The sequence below is a fragment of the Coturnix japonica genome, chromosome 1 (genome assembly GCF_054131305.1).
Source record: "Coturnix japonica strain WE chromosome 1, WE-NBRP24, whole genome shotgun sequence".
NCBI classification, from domain to species: Eukaryota; Metazoa; Chordata; class Aves; order Galliformes; family Phasianidae; genus Coturnix; species Coturnix japonica.
Window position 1 is genome coordinate 53,547,638 of NC_140663.1, and position 24,679 is coordinate 53,572,316.

Sequence of the window (24,679 nt, forward strand, 5' to 3'; positions counted from 1 at the left end):
TCAGTCTCACTACTGTATGGTGGCTCTACTGTGCTGCCTTTGATTACTAAAGTGTTTTCTTGCCCACAGGCTGGGGAAGTCTACCAAGGATTATTCAGTTAAATTAGAAGGGGTCAATCTGCTATGTGCCAGTTCAGGCATCTCTTCCAGAGACAAGTTAGTGCCATGGATCTGATCCAGAGCTGGCCTTAGACCATGTATAATAATACAGTCTTCAGTTTACAGTCAGAGCCCTCAGGTAAACTGTCCCTGGAGGCACTGCGTGCTATTTTCAGAGATTCAATGAAGCCTTCTAATGCATTGTCCAAATGACATGGGACAAAGCCAATATTCTAGAAACGATGGCAGGCTCGAGGTTGCTCGTTACTAATAATCAAGTGGAGAAAGTAGAATTACTCCATCCTAGAATTCAAGCTGCAATGGCCAAGCTGTGTGCAGAAGAACTCAGGGTGAGGCTCTCCATTACCCAGCAATATGAACAGCTCAGTGCAACAATATTCCCTTCTGTTTTGCACTTGCTCTGTATCCTGTTTCATTTATGTGTATGATTATGTAATTGCAAGGGAGTGGAGAGACCAGGCACTTAGGACTGAGGTGTCAGTGGACAGATTTGCAAGCAGAAAGCAGACTTCACATGAACAGGAAAGACTTTCTCAAGACATGGCATAGTTCAAGCTTTATTTAACTCAAAAGTGAGTCTTCCCCTGAAGGACAGTAACAGACTGATCAAAAATAATGAAAAGAAAGTCCCATTAGGGGAGGCTAAAAGAACAGAAACTGTTCAGATTAAAAAAAAAGAAAAAAGATTAAGGGAACCCAGCAAATGCTTACAAATTCCTAAATAGGCTGTTAAAAACTGCACAGGGATTAATTTCCCTTCTTAGTCAACAAGACAATAAGGAATAAGGGACTGCAGCAGAGGCTGATTACTAAGTACCAAATTACTCTGTGTGTAACATTTGGATTTTCATCTGCTGCCAAAAGTTCCCAAGACTGAGCAGTCTTCAAAAATGGACACTGGTGTCTTCACAAGGGAGCATGCTGCCAAAGATGGCTGATCACGCATTAAGAAGGGTCTTGAGAACTACTTCTCCAAAACATAGAAAATATTATGTGTAGAATGACTGCAAAGCTCAAATAATCCTATGATCTGACTGTGCGTGAGACAAAGCCATCTGGCACTTATAGTGGGACAAAGCAAACCTGGGAAGGTTGAGGCAGTGTATAAGATAAAATACTATAAGCACTCCCTTCAACAAAGATCATTCTTTCAGGACAAAGCAAACAAGTTTGCTTTGCAAAGATTTGTATTCTATCCAACAAACTCATTTTATATCAAAAATTGTCCCCATGTAAGTAATTATCTACTTGACACTACAGCAGTGTCAAACCGTTTTTCCCTAACATTCTTCTTTCACATATCAAAAGAAGTCAATCTCTTCACACCTCTTATCTGCTGAATGATAGAGGAGATTGGAAAGTGTATTGATCTCATTGATGTCAAGTCCTTCTAGAGAATACAAGTTCATTGCTTTCCTGTCTCTGATAATCTCTTTGCAAGTTTGTGAATCAGGTTGGGAAATAGTACTCCATGAAAGAGGAGACAGGCTTCACTAAAAATGTGAAAGTTGAAGGAGACACAAAGGAAAGCATGATGAAGGAAGCAAGAAACTGAAGGTAAAAACTGGAAAGCTACTTCAGAGGACTAAGAGTCCAGGGCTTGTGGAAAGTCATACAGCTTTCTAGTTTTTAAACATGCAGGTTTAACACTGAAAAGTGTGGTATAAGACAAACATGAGTTTCATGACATTAATAGTTTTATTTTCCCAGGCAACATGCTGAAACATGCTAAGCTTCCACCACTAAAACCAATGAAATTGCTTCATTGACTAAACCTCTCCAGCCAAATAAGTCAGCCCAGAGCCTTATCTGTTCTGCTGAGTTTTAGGTCAAGGTATTATTTTCAGATTTAAGAAGAAAACAAAGAAAACACTTTATATCAACATGTATATACTTGGAAGACAAGCACAGCAGACACAAAAGCCCTGAACTATCTATCTATCTGTCTAGTCTTCATGTACATACGACTGCATGTGGAACATCTAGGCAGTATAATGAAGATTTAACAAAGTAGAAGGGGAGAGCTTGACCTTTTGAAATTAACTGGAAATTTGCCATTGAACTCAGCAGGATCAGAACTAGAACTTGGTATCTGCATTGAATTTCAGAGGAGCTAAAAACCTAACAGTCAGCTCAAACTTTGAATACTTAGCACTTTTAGAAATAATCCATTAGCTTACATCATTAAGTTTAAGGAGTGTCTTCTGAAAAGTAGCACCTATTAACTTCAGCCACAAAACTGTCTGAATTGCAGACAACCCTTTCTTATTCCAAATCCCTCACTCAGAATACAGTTGGAGAGTGAAGATGATGTTTAAGTCTAGATTTCTTATTTTCATTATGTGTGCAGAGCTATCTCCTAATAAAGCAAGTTTAACTTCTATGACCTCACTGTAGATGCAAGGGATCTTTCAAATTATTATCAGCTTGAGAAGAGAACAGCCTATCTTTGCTCTCTTGAGTTTCAGCCTCCAGTGTTAACTCCAAGTCCACTTGGCCAAAACCACAATGGTTGGGAAGTGGAGTTATGTGAGAGTCAGGCTTCACTAAGGAAATGATGGGTTGCACAAAGTTTAAGATCGCATATTTACATCCTGTACTATTAACTACATTTTTTTTTTCATTTACTCTCAAATTGAAATGTTACATCTTTTCTATTCTTTACCATCCAGAAATACTATTTCTATTTATCTGGATAGCTTAGGCTGGAATTCCCATTGCATGGACTATAAAACTTCCTATATAAAACATATCAGAGAAAGTTTGAAACATCCACACATGAAATTGCAGTGTGAATGTATAGATACAGTTTCTACATATGAATATTAAACCCACAGTACTTCTCACAGGTGTGTCCTGTAGTGATTTTCCAATTAACAATTGCCCCCATTTCCTCGTTGCTGAAAGAAATACTCATCACATCTCAGGTATCTACTCCATTGCACAGCAAACGCTGGTCAGTGATGACTTCTGTCTACTTTGTCATTATAAAACAAAGAGGCAAAACCTGACACGTGACAGCAGTGCTCTTTGGATTGGTTACATCAGCTGAAGTGTGTGTGTCTGTCATTTCAGGTGCTCAGGTGTTTACTCAAACTTGATACTTCACAGCCTGTAAGCACAGGTGATATGGTGGGTTTTTGTTGTTGTTCTTATTTTTTCTTTACATATTAAATTTACTCCTTTTCGGTTACCAAAATTATGACTGAAGTGCTAACTCTATTTGGTAGTGTTGCCTAGGAATAACTATGAACTGAAGATACCAAATCTTACTTTTGTTTCTAAAGCAAGTGTTCTGTCAAAGCCATAGCCTAAAAGTCTAACTATGCAGATGCCCCTAAAATAATAATGACCATCAATCTGTATTAATTTAAGTTCTCAGTTTGCCTTACTGTCGCTTAAGGAAAAAGAACTCAGGAACTCAGTGAAAAAGCTGTCTGAATGTCAAACAAAAGCCAACAGCTATTATCCAGGTTGTTGCAGGGACGCCATAAAAAAGTCAAGCCATCTGTGGCAGTCACAGTGGAAAAACATTTAGCAGTGAGTATATGCTCTTGGTTTCTGATATTAGATAACTGAGTTCTAAAAGATTCACGTCCAGTCATGCAAATGGCACACAGAATCAAAATCATGGGGATTGGCAAGGTCTTTTGTAAAACGCGCCTTAGAAGAAAATTGTGATAACTTGTGGACGGCTTTCACAATACTAAATGGGATGCACTGCCAAAGCTATTTCTGTGTTTATTTCTGGTATCTTTTATTCTCTATTTCCTCCTGAACTTCCCATAAATCCTCTCAATTACACAAAGACAGATGGTGATAGGAGATTGGTGGAACGTAAACCTCATGTGATAAAAAGACAGGTATATTATATATAGCCATAGTTGAGCAGTAGAATAGTTTTGTCCAGTTCCTTCTGTTCTTCTTTATTTTTTTTATTGATTTATACCCTCTCTCCAAGTAAAGCCAATTTCTGTGTTCTGTGATTTGGACTCTCCTGTGGTTTGATCTCTGCCCTTTATCTCAGGCATTAGAAGGAAGCTAGAGTCACAGTTCTAATCTAAATTGAAGAGGATAAAAGGACAACTGTTAGCCATTCCACACTAAGAATGTCTATTGCACATAAGCTAAATCTTCAAAGTAAAATCTTGTAAACCCTAACCCACCGCTGAGTAGAATACAGCTTTAGGCTCTTCTTTAAGAGAGAAGCTAATGTTGATTAATGGTGCAAGCCTGTTCCAGTCCAGATTGTCCTTTCATGTGTTTTGGGTCTTCTCAGGCTAAATTCCATCATGCACTGGAATTCCTACCATCTTGGAGAACCAAGTTTCATAACATTCCTGCTGTCAAAAAATAGCCTAGGTTAGCCTTGTGCAGTAAGGAGTGAACTGTGTGTGAATTAGATGCCTGGACCAGAAAGTATTTGTGCAAAAGTTGATTGCAAGAGCTGAATCTAGCCATGTTTATATCTGGTTTACTAGTGCAGGCCAAATCTGATTTTAACTCCTATAACCTTATTGTGTTTCCACTGAATCCTCCAACAAATTGGGAGTTACAAGGTAGAAACTAAAGGCACTGAAAGTTTCAGAGTTAGGGTAAAGGAAAAGTTGAGATTTAATTTACATTTCTACATTTAGATTAAGATTTTTTGTTTTGTTTTGTTAAACATATAATCAAGATTTATACAAGTATCAAAGTTAGGAGAGAATGAAGAATTAGTATTAGGATAAAAGTTATAATCAGGAGTTGTGCTGACATGAAGAGGGGTTTGTGAGACCTATGAGCTGATCAGCATAGTGCCTTTGTTGCATTAATGCCATGGATATCACCTCTAGTTGTATATTACACATCTGGAGATGCATGGGATAGTTACCCCAGTAAAGAGAGTATTTATATGACATTCTGGTCAACAAAGGTACCTTGCAAATCTTCAAAGCAATAAGCCACATGCCAGCTAGTAAGCCTTGTGCCATCTTTCAACATTATAACATCAGTTTAAAAACAATATTTACATTTGATTTAACTGTACCACCTAAACCCTCCCATTTCATCAAAATTCTTAGTTAATTAAAGCTCTATACTAGCAACCAAGCCTTCACTATTAAGAACAAGCATAAAAAACAAAGCTCAAGCTAACGCCCAAAGTTTAAAAACTGATGGAGAACACGGGCAGGCCTTTCAGTTATCATTTTCGGATACGTACCCAGTAGAGTACATCTGTCCACCCCTCCATCGTGATGCACTGAAACACTGTCAGCATGGCAAAAGCAAAATTGTCAAAGTTCGTAATGCCGTGCTTGGGTCCCTCCCAGCCTGCCTTACACTCGGTTCCATTCTGGCACTGCCGCCCATGTGCAGACTGGGGGGCACAGGGAGATGGGTCATCTTCTGCAGGTGTATCTTAAGGAGAAGAGGGAGAAAACAGAGATGAAGAGAATTAATTGCTGTTAGACACAGTGGTAAGCAAGTGAAGGCTTGCTCATTTTAACTAGTATATTTTGCAATGCATTTGATGGATTTCTCTTAAAATACGCAAGAAAATATTAATTTCAATCAAAGGGCTGTTTTGTTGTGCTTCTCTTTCTTTTTGTAAAAAAAAGAAAAAAAAAGAAAAAAAAGGCTAAGCTGTCAAATTTTACACTCAAAACTAAAATGTACTTTAAAAAATTATTGTTATTATTATTTAACACTTATCCTCCTAGGAGAAAGAAATAACATTTTTCAGTTCAAGAGGAAGCATTATTTCAAGTCTGTTACATTTCTTTAGGCTGCAAGTAATGACCAGTGCCTACACATGGCACACACCTTGTACTGGGGTTAACCTTGGAAGGGACCTGCGTCACTTACTGGCATCTTCTTGAAGGAGGCTGAACCTCTGCAGCAGACAGGCTTCAGTGCTCTAGAGATAGGATGGAATGGGCATGGACAGTACTGAATTATAGCAGTAAGTCTCTGGAGCTCTGCTCTTTCAGTGTTTAGAAGCTATGTGGCATTTTATCAATAGCCTAGTGGCACTCAGAAGCCCTGTAAGACTCTAATGCTTGATTATCCATCCTTTATTCTGTACCCCCTACATCAAGTTTGCCTAAATGCTTTACTTTATGAAAAATATTACAGAAGATTCTTATAGGCACAACAACTCCTGCAATAGAGTAATATGCAGATTTCAGAGCCTTGTGCTACATCTATAACAGATGAAGTTATCTATGTTCGGGGGAGCAGGCAAGTATATTTGCTTCTTACTCTGTGTGGTGAAAGTCCAAATTAAAGTGTCCACTACTGTGTTCGGCAGTGATTGAAGTTCTTGTTGCTTTAACATACTGGCCAAAAATGGAGTGCTCAAGATGAACTAGTTAAACTCCCTCCACTGGAGACAGTCTCTCTACATCAAAGGTGATTCACATCCAAGGAACAGAACAGAGCAACAGCTACTGGGAACACACTGGTAGTAATCTTCACATAAGAGACAGAAAACAAAGGAACAGGGCTCCATGCCATGGAACACTCCTCTTACCTATCAGCCCCCCTTGCACGTGGTAGCAGGTCTTATGCATCTTTCCCATGAATAACTCCAATCCAATGATGGCATAGATAATGATGACAAACAGCACCAGCAGGGCAATATGCAACAAAGGGACCATGGCCTTGATAATTGAATTTAAAACCACCTGGAGACCTGCAGAGAGAGCAGAAGGAAGCACTTATCAGCAAGAGAACAACATTTATGGAAAGCACCTAGGAGAGGCCATAAATTGAACAATAATGTCATTTTTAATTCGTACCACCTCACTTGAACTAATTACCTTGATGGTATAAGAATCCAGAAGATTCCAAGCATCTCACCAACTTACCACTAAAGGTAAAGGCTAAAGTAAAACAGGTATTGCCTGTCACTGAAATGCCATCACTCTGGAGAGGAATACATTGTTTTGGCTGTTCTTGAAAATGAGACCAAAGGTGTTTTCCAAGATGGTATTTAGGAGTTAAAACATGGGAAAACCAAAGAACAATAAAAAATGAAGCAGGACAAGTGCAGTGAGGTGTACAAGAGGATGAATGGTGGGGTGCCACAGAGCCACACCACAAAGCATGGGGAGTGACAGCAAACTGAATTGGAGTCCCTGTGGCAATTCTGAGTTCTTACAGAGGTGAGCCTGACACAAGCAGCACACTCGTGTAATTCTCTGTCTCCTTTTGTACAACCAGACAGCCTCAGAAGCATTTCTAAAGGATTCAGAATTACAAGGTCTTAAAGTTATCATCACTGGTGGCAGTGATGGCAACCACTGTCATTGGGAAGGTATGAATCTCGAAAATATCAAGAGACCTCTAGAACTCAGTAGTCTACAAATAGCCAAATCAGAGCAATTACAAGCTCATGATTTTGCAGTGACTGAGAGCCAGAAGCCATTAGTGTCTCCTGCAAATGCTGTCATCTCCTCAGAGAAGCTGATATTAGCTGTGATTTTTTGAAGAATGTGATTCATGAGTTGGAAATGTCTGTGATACATCTGCCAAGAGAGTATGTGATAACAATTAACTTTGAAAATTTATCATCTTAGAACTTGGATTTTCATTTTTATTACTTTTTTTTTCTTTTTCTTCTTATTTTTTTTTTCCTCAAATTTTAATGCTTTCACTCACAAGCAATCCACTTGTCAATTCACCCCCAGCTATGAGATGGAATGCAATAGATGCAATCAAGGGTGGCATCCGCTGCCAGGCTAGCAAGGTTACTCACTGCCTGCTCACAATCCAAAGCTGGCCTCTAGCTTCTTCCAGTCAGAACAGTTGTTCAGGTGTTGGCAGTCAGTTCACTTACTCATCAGTGGTTCATGCTAGCACCCAAAGGAGGCAAAATTCTACATGAAATATGCCAGATTTCTTAAGTAGATCCTTATATGAAGGGCAGTACTGTAAGGTTCAAAAATAATCCTGGACAAGAATGAGATGTCCTGGTTGCTCAGTTTGCTCAGTTACCTTGAGGTACTAATTTAGTTAATCTCAGCAGGAAAATAGCACTGTGATTACACGAGGCAATCAACCTGTTCTCCTAACTGCTTGCCTCATTCAGCCTATTAATTCTAAGTGTATACAGAAAATAAATTGCAGCCCACATCAAATGTTCCTCCAGTACGTTACAGCAGTAGACAATCTGATGTCTAGTTGACTAGAAAATTAAAACAATGTCCTAATTTCCTCTAGACAATGAAAACCAATACAAGGAAGTTAAAAGGCTACCTATGGTTATGAACCTTAAAAAAAAGAAAACAAAACCCAACACCCTAAACCCAAATTAAACTATTTGTAGATTCAAATAAATCTACACTAAAGCATAGAAGGGCCCTAATTTTTAGTGTTCAGCTTTGATAATCCAAATCATAGCCAAGATTACAAGGTCAAAAGTTCTAATATCAGGTCTTACGTAACTTGCCCTCAATTATTTTTCTTAATTGATTTAATATTCAACATAGTATACAACCAGTGCTCTTGAAAGGGTAGTGAGGAAAAACATCATGATTAACAAAAAGTTCTCTTGTTTTAAATATAGCTTCATCATCACTCATGCCATGAAAGTGCTTCAGTGTACTATGGATGTCCAGAAAAGATAACATCTGCACAAACCAATGCCCTTTCTGTTAACAGAACAGTGCTTGTGAAATCAAAGGCTTGCACCTTACCGTGAGGTGTCAAGGTGTTTAGACAGGCAGGGCAACATGTAAAAAATGCAGAAGATTAAAAAGATTTAATAGATTTAAAACCTGAACATAGGAAGTTCTGTATAAACATGTAAAAGACCTTTACAATAGGGTGCACTGGAACAGGTAGTCCAGAGAGGTGGTGGAATCTCCTTCGAGGGAGATAATCAAGACCCATCCGGACACCTACTTGTGTGACCTATTGTAGGGAACCTGCTTTGGCAGGGAAACTGGACTTGATAATCACTTAAGGTATTGAATACTGTCAGCATGAATTGAGGTTTGCTGTGCAGTGCTCTGTACAAGTAGGATGTTTTCAAATCCAGATAATTCCATTAATTAGCACACTTACATATATTACCATCAAAGTAGTTTCATAAGTTTAAAACCACCAGCTCTGTAGCAGCTTTAGAAACCATAGAATGTGCTCTGAGATGTATCAAACACTACCCCTAGAAGGGTAAGGGATATATGACCATGCTCTCCACACTTGTCAAGCTTATGGCTGCAATGCAGTAGCTGTCATTAAGTTACATAACAGTTCTCAGCCACTTGCAACATGAATAGCTGTTGGAGAAATGACATGAGGAACGGGGCCTGGACAGCCAGAGGAGAGAACAGGGAGAAGAGATGGAGTAAGAAAGCACCAGGGGAAGATTTTTAGACAGGCAGAACAAACTGAGACACTTTCTTTTTATAAAAAACACGTGCTTCAAAACATGTCAAAACTGTGTTCTGAAACTGAAGAGGCACAGATCAGAGTCTGAACTGAACCACAGATCTGTGGTGGATCATATGCATTTCTGATCAAGGTAGATCAAGGTGAATCCTCTTACATTCAGTTGAAAAACCTGTTCTAAACAACAGTGTGTCACAATGTCACACATGACACAGTGAGAACTGCCACACACTTTCACATGCCCTTTCCCTGTGCGGAGGAAGAAAAGACAGCTGAACTTAAAATGAAGTGAATTCTCTGTCCCAGCTTATGCATGTTCTTGGTCTTTGCACACCATGACACAGATATCATCCAACATGGATGTTCATGGCAACACAATCCCCATTGCCTGATGCTCTCTGTAGTACACCATAATACACCTTTTGCACTTTCTCCCTTACGTACCTAAAGCTCGCACTCTTAGCAATGAGCTGTGCAGCTTATAACTAAATCAGACTGCCTGGTGAACTGTCAAGACTCTTTGGATTCCATGTAGGTGATGTGAGCAGCCACCTTTCGGGTGCAAAGCTGCATTTTCACACTGCTTCACAAAGGTTGGCAGTGCTATTGCTGTCCAACCATAAACACACAGTTCTGAATTTATGTCCTGGCGAGTAAATATAGAAAGAAATGTTTTTCAAATATCTGGCATTCTGCATTTACTTATTCATTCGTTGAAGCTCTCTGCATGTGCTAGACACTTTCCAGACATTGGAGAAGGCACAACATCTGCCCTGGGGAGCATGCTCTGGGCTGGACAAAGAGATAACTGAGCAGAGGTTAGCAAAATCACCACAAAAGGGATTGTTTGCCGTTTTTCAGCCGCCACTTTTCTTCTGTTAATAATTGAAGATCTTAAACAGCTCTCAGTATTTATTTTAAAAGCATTACAGTTTACCTTTAAAAAACCCTCTTGGCTGTGTTCTGCTGGCTGACATTGACTCTATAAATGTTTTAGTAAGCCAAACATGTTAATTCCATTCCCTGGGCTCACAGAATTTAGCATTTACTTACCGTGATAAAACATTTTAAATATTTACTACATAGGAACAACACTGTTTTTTTTATTCTGGGTCAAGCCCTTTTCAGGCCCTCAAGGACTGTGTCAGCCCAAAGGTTGACGGCACGGCTGGGGAGTAGGGAGGATGGGGAAGAGAGAAGGAAAGGAGCTTGTACCAACAACACAGATCTTTCTCAAAGCTATGGGAAATACGATGCTAGGGATGCTGTATATGTCGCAGAGCTATTGTATGTCACTGTATTTTCCTCATAGGAAGATGTTTGTGTGAGGGGCTGCTTGCTGTCTTGTCAGTTCAGGTAATTACTGAAGAACGTGCTTATTTGTAATCATGAAGTATCTGCAGCTAAAGCAATGGGATTACATACACATCCCATTGTGTAGTTACAAGCTTCTTTGGATTTCGACCAATGCTCAGCAAGATGGCACAAAAAAGTGCACTGGACCCAGCTGCTAAAAGGTACTTAGCATCGTTGCTCTGTGGAACACATCCAGGGAAACTAATGGTAGGCTGGTCTCAGAAAAAAAGATTTGGGCCTTTCCAAGCACAGCTACATCTCTCATTTCCACATGCCTTTAATTTTCAATCAGACTTGGTGTGCTGGAGAGAATGGTTTCTTTTTCTAGTTATATGAGCTCTCCAGATCCTTGGGGAAAGCATATCCTGAGTTTGTTCCTCCTTTGGTTTTGTGGGGTTATATTTTGTCAGCAACATAATACAGCCTGAATCAGGAGACAAGCAGTCACAAATGACCTTCTGGAATCAGCGGGAATAAAAGGGAGAGGAGGGTTTTCAACTTCATCCATCCTTTCCCCTCCTCCTGATAGACACTCAGATTTTTGTGCTTAAGTCAGTGCCAAGGGTGTGGGAGGTAATTATGTTTCTGCTAATTTAGTTCAAAAGAAAACTACTACTTTCTGCAAGTAAGGAGGAAGCAGGGAAGGATTTGTGACTCAGCAGAGTGCCTGAGTCAGATCACTTCTGGGAACCACAATCAGTGGTAGAGTGGCTGCACTGTCCCCAGACATAAGCTCAGCTTACCTAAGTGTTGGGCGGTCTGCTAAGAGGTGGCTAGTACAGTTATCTCCATTCCCACAGCACAAGCCGTGTAACCAGAAGCATTCCCCAGAGGGGATGATTATCATATAATAAACACAGGCATTGGCTAAGAGAATTGAAAAACATTAAATATTAATAAATATGAGAGGTTTTGTACCAGTTTTGAAGGAAGCCTGGAAAATAATGGACTTTTTAGCTCAGAACAGTACACAATTATGGCAAGATATCCAAGGTAATTATGTCTGAAATCATTAATGAGGGAAAATGTTAAGATTTTCTTCATCAGTGTTGCAAAGGGAACTCAGACGGCATGGTTCAGCTAAGGACAGATGTACAGTAACAGTTCAAAGAGATACTCTCTCCTGTCTTGCTGGAGTCTAAAAATATTATTGGCAGATTGCTGGACAAGGCAAATTCTGTAGGTATAGTGTAGTGTTCTTGGGGCTGCAGACATTGTTTTTGTTTCAAGAATAGTAGAGAAAGGCTTGGAACAGCAAGGAAAGTCACAACACAAGACAGGAAATCTGATGAAGTATTGGTAGCAAAGAAAGCTAGGAAAGAGTGACTGTTCTGGAGCAGGTAATGCTATTTAAATGCATATGGATATGCAACTCAATACCAAGTGCTCGAATGAATAGAAAAAGAAAGTTTTGGCATCTGCTCCTTGTGTTCTCATTCCTCTGTTTTCAAACTGTGTTTTCATTGACTTTTCAAGCTGAAATCCACACACACAAAAGAGGATTCATACAAATGAGCATGTGCGCAAACACAACTGTTTCATATTTGTGAAGCCTTGCAATACTACCCCTGCCTCATCCTTTGGGGCGAGAACAAAAATGAAACCACAACAAAACCCATCTTTTCCTTCTGGAATATTTTGTCATGGGAAATAACTCATCTTGAGGGTTGCCTGCTAGCCAAAATGACCTAACTTAGCCAAGCAACACCGCATACCCTCAGCATGGTGGCCCATAGAGCCCCAGCTTTTGGCTGTCTGAGGAAGATTATGGGATAAATGTATGCTCTGCCTCAGGCTTTATGCCTCTCTTCTGAAGGAACCTCTGCTTCCACTCACAGAAGCATCCCTCTTACCTCCTGGAGAGTATAGGGTGTGGCTTTAACATTTTTAATAGCTTTTTATGCAAAGCATGTCAGTGTTCATATTATAAAGTTGCTTAATGACCAAAAGATCTTGCTCACCTTCCAGTCTCAACATATTAAGCAGCTCCTACAAGGTCAGTTTTATTCTCTAGGTATTTGTTCCCAGCTCAGTGGAAAGATCTACAGACTTTTAACTGTGAGTTAACTCTGAAACTGCCTTAAAGAAGGATCGCAATGCACTGTTAAGTAGCCTTATGACAAGAGAGGGGAGGATGAAGTCAGATATTCACTGCCATGAGGAAATTCCCAAAGACAGACTGAAAGGCAGGTGAAGAACCACAGAATCGCTTGGGCAGGAAGGGACCTCAATGATCAACTAGTTCCAATCCCTTTGCTGTGTGCAGGGTTTCCAGCCACTAAATCAAGCACTAGAACAGGCTGCCCAGGGGCCAGTACAACCTGGCCTTGAAGACTTCCAGGGCACTTCCCAGGCCAACAAAGATCAGCTGTAACCCTTCATCAGGAATTATCACTGACATTCTACTGACTGGATGACCGCAGACTCTCTGAGAACAGTGTTCCTGTGCTCATTTTAAAGATTTTGTTTTTACTTAGTCCCAGGAAGACAAAACAAATGAAGAAATATTTTATTCCCCCCTTTCTCTGCACAGTCATGCAAAATCGAAGACAGTCTAGAACAAAGACTGCACTAATTTTGAGTGAGACGATCCACCACATCTCCACTTCTAAAATTCCTTTTTCTCAAGCATAGCTGTGATGAAGAACAATCTTTCAAATGCCAGTAAAGGAGTAAATTCTGGTCCCATTCTGTACCAAAGGAGTCAGTGGGAAAACTTGTAAGAATGTGTTGAAAAGCTGTGCAAGTCTTGTCTGCTGTACACACAAAATAGCAAAGAACAGCTAAGAAAACTCTGATCTGAAATAATTCTGGAAAAAATCTGCTTCAGAGTGCCAAATGTTGCTTGTACTCAACTCTGTACAAAGACATTATTGACATGACACACATCGCTGTGTTTTTTGAAACAGGAAACTATGGACACCTGTAACTGTTAAAGCATCATGGTAACAGAAATGGACTCAGAGCACTTGGTCTGAACTATACACGCAGCAACATTTAAGTGGAGAACTAATGAATCCAGATGACAAATACCTCTCCAAAGCTGCCAAAATCTCATGGTCATAAACAGTATTGCTTTTACCTGCTTGTTCACACAGCTTATCAGTTAAGACAGCTTATCACTTGTGATCAGATTTATAAAAGGTAAAAACCAGCAAGGCAACAAAAGCTAACAGTGATTCTGCAAATGTGGAAATGTATCCAGAGCTGGTAACATTACATTGGAAAAAAATACATTGATGACAAAAATAGATCTTCCTGGGATGCTATGAAAGCAAAGAGCTCCAAGCGTATCATAGCTGGAATACCATGAGCTGCGCTGTTCTACCTTCTCGTGGAAGAAAAAGAGCAACCCTTAAATTTTCTCTTTAGTTGACTGTCTATGTAGAAGCACAGCAACATCTATGACCCAAACAGGACATATGACCCAGGAGAAGAAAACTCACTCCACATTTAACTTTGGATAGTGCTTAACAAGCATTGTTGGGACTGAGCTCTCAGTAGGCATAGCATGTCATTTTCAAATCACTGTGATACAGGGCATTTGGGAGTATTTTGAGAGCATATAAAACAGAGAGTTGCTTGATCAGGTAATGAAAAAACTATGCAAGCCACGTGAAGTGCGATTCCTGCATTGTTACTGTTGTCATACACACAACAGCACTTACTTCTTTTTTTCTTCTTTTTTAAACTACTGAAAATGCTGTCAATGAAAATGTATGACGCAGTCCCAAATTCTTGAAAATATATGGCCAGACAAATTTAAACAGATTTGCCACTTAATTTTAAGAAGAGAGTTTGGATTCAGGGACTTATCTACCCAGTGGTTAATTAGCCTCATCTCAGTCTACCTAAAACTCTAGTTTTTTCTTTTTCTGTGATAGAAAGACTGTTGCTTTTCATTTATATAATCTGAATAGACTTCAAATTCTGCTTGCAGACATCAGATAATAAAAACTCCCTAACTTCCTTCAGTGCCTTCTGATAGAATAAGCAAAACCTCCTTTAGCTCTGTAGGTAGCTCTAATATGTTCCGATAGAAAAATTAATAGCTGCAGTTTTTGCAAAGACATGTTTGTCAGGAGGAATAATGGTTCTTTATTGATATTTACTTCCTTTGTAGCTTTCTTTATGACTTGCACAATTCAAATTTTTTTTTGTGCAAGCTCTGGTTGTATTGTTGGAATGCATCGGTACTAAACCTTTATTTATTTTGAATTTCCTTTTACATTTAGTAAGCTGTCAAGAGGGAATCATAAGGCTTTCCTGCTGCAAGAGCAGTAAACTAAAAAGCAAAATAAAATTCTTTATAGACACAGACATCTACAAATATAAATCTGAGCAGCATTTGGACTCCTTTAAAATGAAGATTTTGAGCGCAATTAAGATCTCAGCACTGGAATGTTAAAGCAAAAGGTGGGCTAAAGCTTGAATTTATTTTCACCTGTGTTGTGAGGATAACAGTGAGACTCAATCCTAAATTATTTCTCTGGGCACTGTTTATACTAAGCTTCTAAACCGTTATATACAAAACAGGCCCTTGTAAATCTCATTTGTATGGAGTGGTTTGATTTCCAACCAAGATATCTAACTTGATTAAAAGGAATTGTACCTTGTGGTAACTTCCAATGCATATTAAAGACCAAGATACAGTAACACTGAGAAAACACTGATTACAACAAGGAACAGCATTTGCTGCAGAGAAGTCACTAAACCTGGCAGCCAGTGCAAAACAAAACAAAACAAACGTCAACCACACTTGTTAGCTGAATGTGTTAGCTGTAATAGAAGAGAAAACTTAACAGATGATCATCTCATGGTACGGCTTGCTATGTCCCAGTCCTAACACCAGGTGTGTACTACTGCATTCAAAAAGGGGAGCCCTCTGCAAGTACTTGATTGAGAGATGAGAAGCCTAAAGAAAAAATTTGGAGAGGTTTTGTATACTTGAAGATTAAACTGAATTGCTATTGGTTGTTCCATTCCTAAGTGCCAAAAATAAAATCATGATAATTTTTTACTTTCTTTTTTTTTTTTAATTCCTTGAGGTAATTCATGTAAAAAATGCTTCTGATGGAAAAATGTTGAACAGCTTTAGAGTTACTAAAGTTGAAAAAAAGAAATAGATTTTTCACAGAGGGCTAGCAGATGTTTTCTGAGTTGTGATTGATGTGGCAGGACAAACCAGTAGGACATGATCTAAAACTGAAAAAAGAAGAGGCACAGCTACTCAGACAACTCAGAAAAACAATTGCGACAAAGGGTAAAACACATATGGGATAAGTTATTGTTACATGTGTTAAACAGGAATTGGATTTGCCTCTGGGAAAAAAAGGGGAGATTAAGTCAGTCATCTGATCTCCTTTTCTTCTCCTTGGTATAAAGAAAGCTTTGATAAAATGTTAAGAGGCTAGGCAGGGTAGGTGGGCTGCTGTTTGCCTTTGGTCAATACCTCACCATGATCAGAATGGCAAATTACCAGTTCCATCAATTAACAACTTTAGTGCAGAAAAGTTAATCAGTTTTTCATCCCAGACAATATTCCCATGTGCTCAACAAGCTCAGTAATATCAAGCCTCTCTCAGAAAGCAGCAGCCAATTTTGGAGAAAAGGGAAGAGCTCCATTCCATTTGAATGCTTAAATATATTTCCTTGTATTTGCCTCCTCTCAGTTCTTTGTACTTTGGCATATTTCCTCCACCAGCACTTATACAGGAAGTAATAGATCCTGTCCATCAGTCAAGATCACCTACCTGGAGACTAAACAGAGACATAAAATGCATTCACCAGTTGAGAGGCTTATTTGACTTGTCTGCTTCTCTGTGCTTTGCTGGTATTTTGATAATGCTTTGTAAAAACCACCACAATGACCACAGGCATCTAACAGTGCTGGGACAAACAAAATTAATTCAAATGATGCTGAAGTCACCAGAACATCCACGAGCCTCCCTGTATTCCGAGCAATCAGCCCTTCTACAAACTCTTATGTCTCACTTCCATGACAAATGCTACTTGATGTGTGTTAGTCACTTCTACCAGAGATGATGAGAAAGCTTTGGGTATGTTAAAATTCCCACAAGTTCAGTTAAGAGAGCTAGTAGATGCACATTCACTTCAAAAAAAAAAAAAAAAAAAAAGGACAAAAGTCTTCAAATCATTCCTTATGAGCTCTTAAATGAATAAGCAGTGCAAAATTTAGCCAACTGGAATAAAAATATGAAGCACCACTTGATGTAAAGCTTGGGACATCAGATGCAGTAGAGATGTCATCAGGGAAAGAATTTAAGAAGAAAACAGATCAGATGATATCCTTACTCTTTTGATCTGAAACAGCAATATCTTCTCTCACCCAGAAGGGATACAGCAACAGTCAGTATATACAAGGGAATAACTGGAAGCCAATCCACATGTCTACTGCTTCTTAACAGTCCAGGCAAAAGTATATGCAAACAACAATGGAAACCGTTCTTGGAAGGATAGATGGATGGCATAATTAGATTTTCAGACACTGTAGGAAAACCATCTTGGTGGCAGGGACTCTCTCACATAGATGTACCTCATGCCCATTATCTTAAATGAGACCCCTTAGCACTACTTGAAGAATGAAAAAAATGGTGCTAGGAAGAGTCTAATCCATCTACAGCAGTTATGAAAACCATCCTACTTAGCCAAGCTAGGATTCTTCGACTATCTTCATGTCTTTGGTATCAGTGTGGGGCTTATTTTCCTCAGTTGGGAGGGACTGTCTAAACCTTGATGTGGTCCTATGGCTCTGTTTTGCAGGCATGCTGAATGATCATGCCAGCATGAGCAGACATTGGTAGGATAAGGCTGACACAGTTATTGGGTACATTTGTAGTTAGTGCTATATTTAAAAGAGCTGCATAGCAGAGATCAAATAATAAATACTCTTCTGTCTTCAGTGGCATTCCTTAAATATGAGAGAAACCTGCATTACAAGAAGACTGTACCTGTGAGTAATATTCTTTGTAAAGACAAGGTCATCTTTTTGGTACACAGAATTAACCTTTATCTGCCAAAAATTATGAAATGTCACTATTCCGCAGGTTGTACACACAAAGAAACATGCATTAGGTTCTTACTGTGTAAATCCTGCTCCCAGGAATGATCTTTACCTAAGGGAGATGCAGCGCTAGAATCAAATTACTCCCTTGAGTAATGGTGACCTAGGCAAACAAAAGACTTGCAAGTCTGCCTAGAGTTTTAAGTAAAATGTGAAGAAATAAGTTTAATGAGAATGTTTGGTTCAGTTTGTTCTCTCCTTTTTTTTTCCCCCACTCCTTTCCCATTTGCAATGAAAGCACAACAAATTGGCCACTTGAGATTAAAAACAGCTAGGCAATAACACGGGGAAGGTGGTGCAAATTGTCCTCGCACAGTGTCGTATGTGCTGGAGAGATGGTACAGATGGTTGAGAAGTTTTGTTCAAGAGTGGAGAAGCTTGTAAGAAGTCAACAGAAGAGCATGATTTTTTAAGCTTTTAGAGCCCAAGAGGAATGAGAAGAACTGGACTTTGCAGTCACTGATGTGATTAAATGCAATGACAGCAAAGTTTAAGGCAAATTTTGCCTGAAGTTACTTGCAGCAATTCTCTCTGTTGTCAATGACTTTTGTCACATGCCAAGGTTATGGTCTGCTCCTGATAACTCTGTTCTCAGGTATTCATGCACAAACCTTTCACAAGTTGGAAACTTTGATCAGGATCCTTCTCATATTTTGTATCCCATCCATGGAAGACAACACAGATTTCTCTGTTCATATGGTATTTATACTATAACTACATATGCATCAAGAGGATGAACTTAAGCCCCTATCTCCACTAGTGACACTGTATAAATGCAAAACAGATGACTGTCAAATTCACTTTGCCAAAAGCATACATTTTTGACAAGAAATCATCTTCCTGACTGCTAGTTAGTATCTTTCTTAAAACTTAAGACTTTGTATATGCAATTCAATTAATAGAAATAGGCAACAGTTCACATTTCTTTGCCATATTAAAGAAAATGCCTGGTACTTGAAAGACATGTAATTTTGGATTTCTTGAATTCTGTATTTATTACCTCAATTACATTATTTCTCCAGCTATACAGAGCAGTGTTAATTTTCTTGGGTTGCTTGGAAAGCAGCAAATACAGTGAAAAATTTTGATTCTGCATTCAACTAAAACCCCCCAAAAACTCAATGCAAGCCAAATAACCATACTGGGCATGTTTCTTTCAATGACCATAAAAGAGTCTCTGCAATAGATTCAGTTGTGCTGTTTCAGTGGCTGGGTCAGGAACTGAGGGACCAAGCAGAAGAGCAGCCACAGGCAAGACAGGCAGGTACAGGGAACAGAATAAGATAAATGCCACAAGTTACACACTGAGATACAGAAAGAGCTGTGAACACACAGAATTTCTGTATGCCCCATCCTCGCCCACCAGCAAAGTAGGCTGGCACATTGGGTTGGCACATCCAAGTTGACACAGCGCTACAAATGGGAAGAATGAATCCCCCCAGGAAAAGTGGAATTCAAAGGTTATTAAAAAATGATCATTTCATTCTCCCCATTTTGTACAGGACAGACAGAATGTGGAGGTTCAGGAGCAATGTGGGTCTGCAGCAGGAACTAGGCATTCTGCATGATGCTTGATCCTTATTTACTGGTTTTGCCTTCCCCACTCTTTGGCTAGCATGGCTTTGAGACTGCAACAATTAAACTCGAGTTCAATTTGTCCTGTAAACAGATTCATCTTGACAAGGACTGTACCCAAGAGAAATCATTATGTCTGTTCTCCCACTGGCTGGGTACACTGCCATTAAATCAAGAGTAGCTGAAGACTTTTGCCTTCAGCACTAAGTGGTCTTCAGATATACAAGTAACAAAACTCCTTTTTTTTTTAAAAAAAAAAATAAATTTCAAGAGCAAATTCAGCTTCCTGGATGAAAATCAAGCATGAGACAGAGGCTTTGCTAAGCCTTACATTAAGAGAACTGCAATGGTGAGTTTGACCTGACTTTATTGTCTTAAATCCTGTAATTACTCTACACTTCACTACAAGTCCCCTCATATTTTTCTATTGTTGTGGTGCTTTGGGAATTATGAGACTATACAGACAGAATCTACCTATGATTTGAAATTATTAGATTCAATAATACATCTTAAAAAAGAAAAAAAAGGAAATGCTGCCAATTTTAGAGTTCACAACAACCTTCACTGGAATACATGGACTATAGCCTAAACAATTTTAAGCACTGGTAAACCTTTTTCCTTTTCCCCTCAAACTGACTGTAATTAAGTATGCAGAATGTACCTAGTGCAGTGTCCCATACAGACAAAACCCAGACTGAATTGTTACTCCTCGGGTTTCCTTGCTTTACGTGCCTACAATATGACAAATAACAAATGCAGCTAGATGACTTTGCCAATACAGCCTCTCTCAATGGCCAAACCTTCCTCATCCATTATTATTTTCATAGAATGCTTAGCAGCATTTCTTTTCTTCTTTCTTTTTGATCTCTGTTTTTTTTCATTGTTGCATGGGGTGATCTGCATACTGGAATGACTCAAATCTATCAGGACATCACAAGTAAAGACAGAATACTTTGCTACATATCACAGAGTTCAAAGAAATAATCTGGATAATGTCAGAGAGTTTGGGATGGGGATGGAAGAAGACTGGTAATGAGAAAACACTTCAATGAATATGGAGCAGAAAACATTGCCAGGACTGCGATAGCAATGTGAGTTTAATAGAGAAGAGCATTTCTCAACAAATGAGGACTAATCATAATGGTCAAATATAAAAATGTTTAAGTTTTCCATTCGCTTTGTCTGAAGATGCCTACGTTTCACAGGAACTCAAAGTAATCATGGGCTTTTACAATAGAACCATTCTGAAAAATCAGTAGTTCTACTTAGTTATTTAAATACATGTAAGTAGTAGCCATCTCTAAGCACTCATGAAGAATCATATAATTACCCAGGTTGGAAAAAACCTTGAGATCATCAAGTCCAACAGCAGCCTAACCAGTACCCTAACTCTAAAAACTCTACACTAAATCATATCCCTAAGTACCTCATCCAAACGGCTCTTAAACACAACCAGGGATGAAGAAAAGGTGGCACGTTTTTCTTCTAGTGCAACAGACAAGTTTCCTCTCTAGCTTTGGTAACGATATCATGTTCTTCTGCCAACATAAGTCGGCAGTCAGCAGAAGATCTCATTGAAAATGCAACTATGGAGCATAACACATACTGATCAGATTATGTGGCTTTCAAGTTATGTAGAAGAGCTCATAAATTAAGTTTGGCACACGTCAGATAGGCAATAACTAGTGGCAACAATGCAGTTACATGAAGACAAAGTACAAGATAGAGAGGATGAACAGAGTGAATGAGGTGACATAATTGAGCAGTGTGAATAAAGGGGATAGAAGAGGAATTTAATAAGTTAAATGGGCATGAGTTAGCATGTGTAGGAGTAACTGATTGCCCTTTCCAATAGTCAGGAGTGATTTTCTTTTTTAATTGGATCATGCTTCTTCACTACCAAATTGGATGCCATTTTTTTTTGCCCTCCTCTAGAACAAAATGTTTAAAATAAGTTTTGAAATATTTAATAATGCAAAATGGAGATACAAGAGCCTGCCACTGATTCAACACTGTCCCTAGAAAGCCTTGTAATACTTTACCCCTGCCAAATGAGATGTTGGGTAACAGTTTCCAAGACACTAAAGCAATTAAGGCTTGGTATACATGCTGATTTTGCACTTGTCTACTGAAGTCCATCCTGGAAATTGTTTCCCTTCTCTCTCCTTTTTCGAACCAGTATATAATGCCATGTTAAGATGGATGCTTAGTTGCACATGTGAGGGTTTTTATTTTTGTTTTTTAACTAGAAAGCTGCTTTTGTACAACAGAAAGTATGCTGAAATAAAGTACATGCTGCAAAAATTATGTTAATATTACCATAACAAAATAGCTGAACAGAGCAGTCTGGCCTGCACATCAAAGATCTAAAGTGCTATGTCTAATTCTTGAGCTTGACTTAGCACTTTAGAACTTATGTCATCCATAAGCTGTTGGAAATATTCACCATTAATTTAACTAATTCCAGGCATAACAGATTGGGAGTGGACTGCCTTTTTAGAAGTGTGTTGATTTTGAAAACAGTTAATGATAATAATTGTAATAAAAGAGGTTGCTCAATTATCCCTTTCGACTTCTATTTTGTTCACTATCTGTTAGCACTGGGACAAGACCTCTGGGAAGTACCTAACCTCCTGCTCCGCAATAAACCTCTCATAATCACAATAAAAACTGTACTTCTCACCCCAAATAATATTTTCAGGAAAGGAACTAAAAATCCTAATTAAAAAAATCAACACAAGAGAAACAATCAGTCCCTCCTGCACTGCTTAGAAATTTATGGATACTTAAAAGCAACAAGAACCCGAAGACATTACATTCAGTACTTCTGATGAAAGCTTCTCCCATGATGCTTTTCAGACCTGGGTACAAAACATCTCTCTCGTGTTTTAGATAAACAGTCCATTGCCTTCCTTGTGACAAGTGGTCTTGCAAATACTCATATACCCACAAGGAATAAAACTGTTATTTGTTCTCTTGAAAACTATGGAGTATTTATGCCCTACAACAGTCATCCTGATGTAGTCTTCAGGCTTTGCTGAATTCATGACCTCAAACCCATTTGATTTTGGGAAGCCCTAAATTAATCTGGCATCTGGGACAGCTTGATCCTAACTAAGAATACCAACAGTACCATTACCTATCCGTCTACATGTGGGTGAACTAACTTTTCTGCTTGCAGATGAACCATTTTCTGATCTTAACAGTCCTGATTTTTTTTCTGCTACCCAGCATAGGTGGGACTTAGAGAAAATGAATTATTAGTTCTGATCCTAATGCCCTCTACCTATCCATCTGAAGCTCTCAGATATTCTTGCCAACCCAGGTATCTTGCACTGGTAGTCAGCATGTGACACAGAGAATTAGAAGCCACTTCTGAAAGTGTTAAACCTTGAACTTTTGCTTCTTTTTCTCCATCTGCAAAATGCAGACATCAGTAATTTACTCTAGAGGCCAATTCACATGTTGATTCCTCCACTTCTGACAACATTCGTGGAAACTCTCAATATTCTGGAACAGGTCATTAATTCTTGAATCTGAATACAAAAGATGCTCCTCTTAAATTGGATTATTTCTTTTGAATTGAGCCAGAAATACAAAATTCACACAAACTCTTCTTGACTCAGAAAAAAGTGACTCCATTCTCCTAGCTCCCACACCACCCGCCAATCTCTCCACCTTACACAACCCATTTTCCAACCCCAATTTAGATGAGATTAAGATTTGCATGCAAAAATTCACCATGTGCTTCATATATATATATATATTTTTTCTTCCACAATAGTGGTAATTAGATCTGGATCTCAATCTCCATTTCATACTGGACTGGTATCTCACTGCCTAGACTAGATATATGCTATTGTGCACCAGGCTCCCTGCCTCTGTTCTGCTGCAAATTAAATGCTTAATAAGAAAATCCACAAATGGGCCATTAGACAGGTTATGCTGGTACTGAAACCATATAAACAATATGGATATGAATTACATGAGATGTGGCTCTCTCAGCTTCCCCTAGTCCTCTAAAAGGATCCAGCAAAGACTACTGCCCTCACAGGTGATATATCAGATGAATTTCAAGCATAGAGTAAAGGGACAGTTCTCTTCTGTAGAGTATTCTTGCTTACATGCCCAAGGGACATAACTCATTACTACTCCTGAAGTCTTGGGACACTTTTGAGCAGACAAAACCCCTTTTCCTTGAAGAAGATAGAATGTTCTCTGAAAGAACAAGAAGTATAAGGGTAGTTAAGCTCAGCCCACACCAGAACCACTCTCAAAGCACATCCCACAGCCAGCAGCATCTCATCAAGAGTGCTCCAGTTCACAGATGTTTAAATCTGAGCATCTTCCACTTACCACTGAGCAGACACACAACTAGTAAGTGCCAAAAAACTGAGAGAAGGGGATGGAAAGAACAACAAAACCTTTGTTTACAGTCAGGAATTAAGTGGGTACTGGAGTAGACTAAACTTTGTGAGACAAATCCTGCCAAAAAAGATTTTGCATTCTGCACTAACTGAAGGTATTGCAGTGTATGCAACTGTATGAAACAAATGACTACATTAAGACCAAATAATAGTGTCATTAATTTCTTTTATTAATGATTCAGCTCCTCCCACAGAGATTCTCACCTTTCATTTAAACAATTTCTACCCTATATGGTTGTGGAGAAAAAGCCTGAAGACGTGACTGTGATATGACCTACTGGATCAGAAAACACACCAAAGAACCTCACACTTCTTTTAAATCAAATGAATCATTTTTAAGCTAACAACACAGCATTTATGGTAACTTCATTCTATGTTTTTTTATGACTGAGGTTCGAAGTACTTTAACATATCAAACTAGCAGGCTCCCCAAATAAAAATAAACAAAGCTCTCTCCACGGCTCTTCTGAAGATTAACTCCCTTCCTCTTTCTGCATCACTCATTGCTATGAATAAGGAAGACAATGACAGCTTTCAACTAACCATCTTTCTAAAAGTACTATACATCCCATCTAAAACTCTCAAGGTAAACAATATAATCTTCCCATGTTGTGATGTACATTTTCCACTTCCACAATAGAATTACCAGATTTGTAGCTACCCATGCGTTTGCTGTAAATAAGAAAATGAATAGTAAACTTTTTAAAGTTGCTTGAGGACCTCCTCAGAAGCATTAGAA

The 24,679-nt window shown here is 38.8% G+C and overlaps 1 protein-coding gene across 34 annotated transcripts in view; it reads right to left on the reverse strand.

Annotated features, from left to right (window-relative positions):
* Positions 1-24,679, reverse strand: part of CACNA1C (calcium voltage-gated channel subunit alpha1 C) — a 449,097-nt gene that overhangs the window by 152,681 nt on the left and 271,737 nt on the right. For all 34 annotated transcript variants that reach the window (XM_085540251.1, XM_085540241.1, XM_085540190.1 and 31 more), the window contains 2 exons: positions 6,635-6,796; positions 5,324-5,520 (listed from right to left, as the gene is read on the reverse strand). In XM_085540251.1, coding sequence (XP_085396377.1) covers positions 5,324-5,520; positions 6,635-6,796 — 359 coding nt within the window. The remainder of the gene's footprint in view (positions 1-5,323; positions 5,521-6,634; positions 6,797-24,679) is intronic.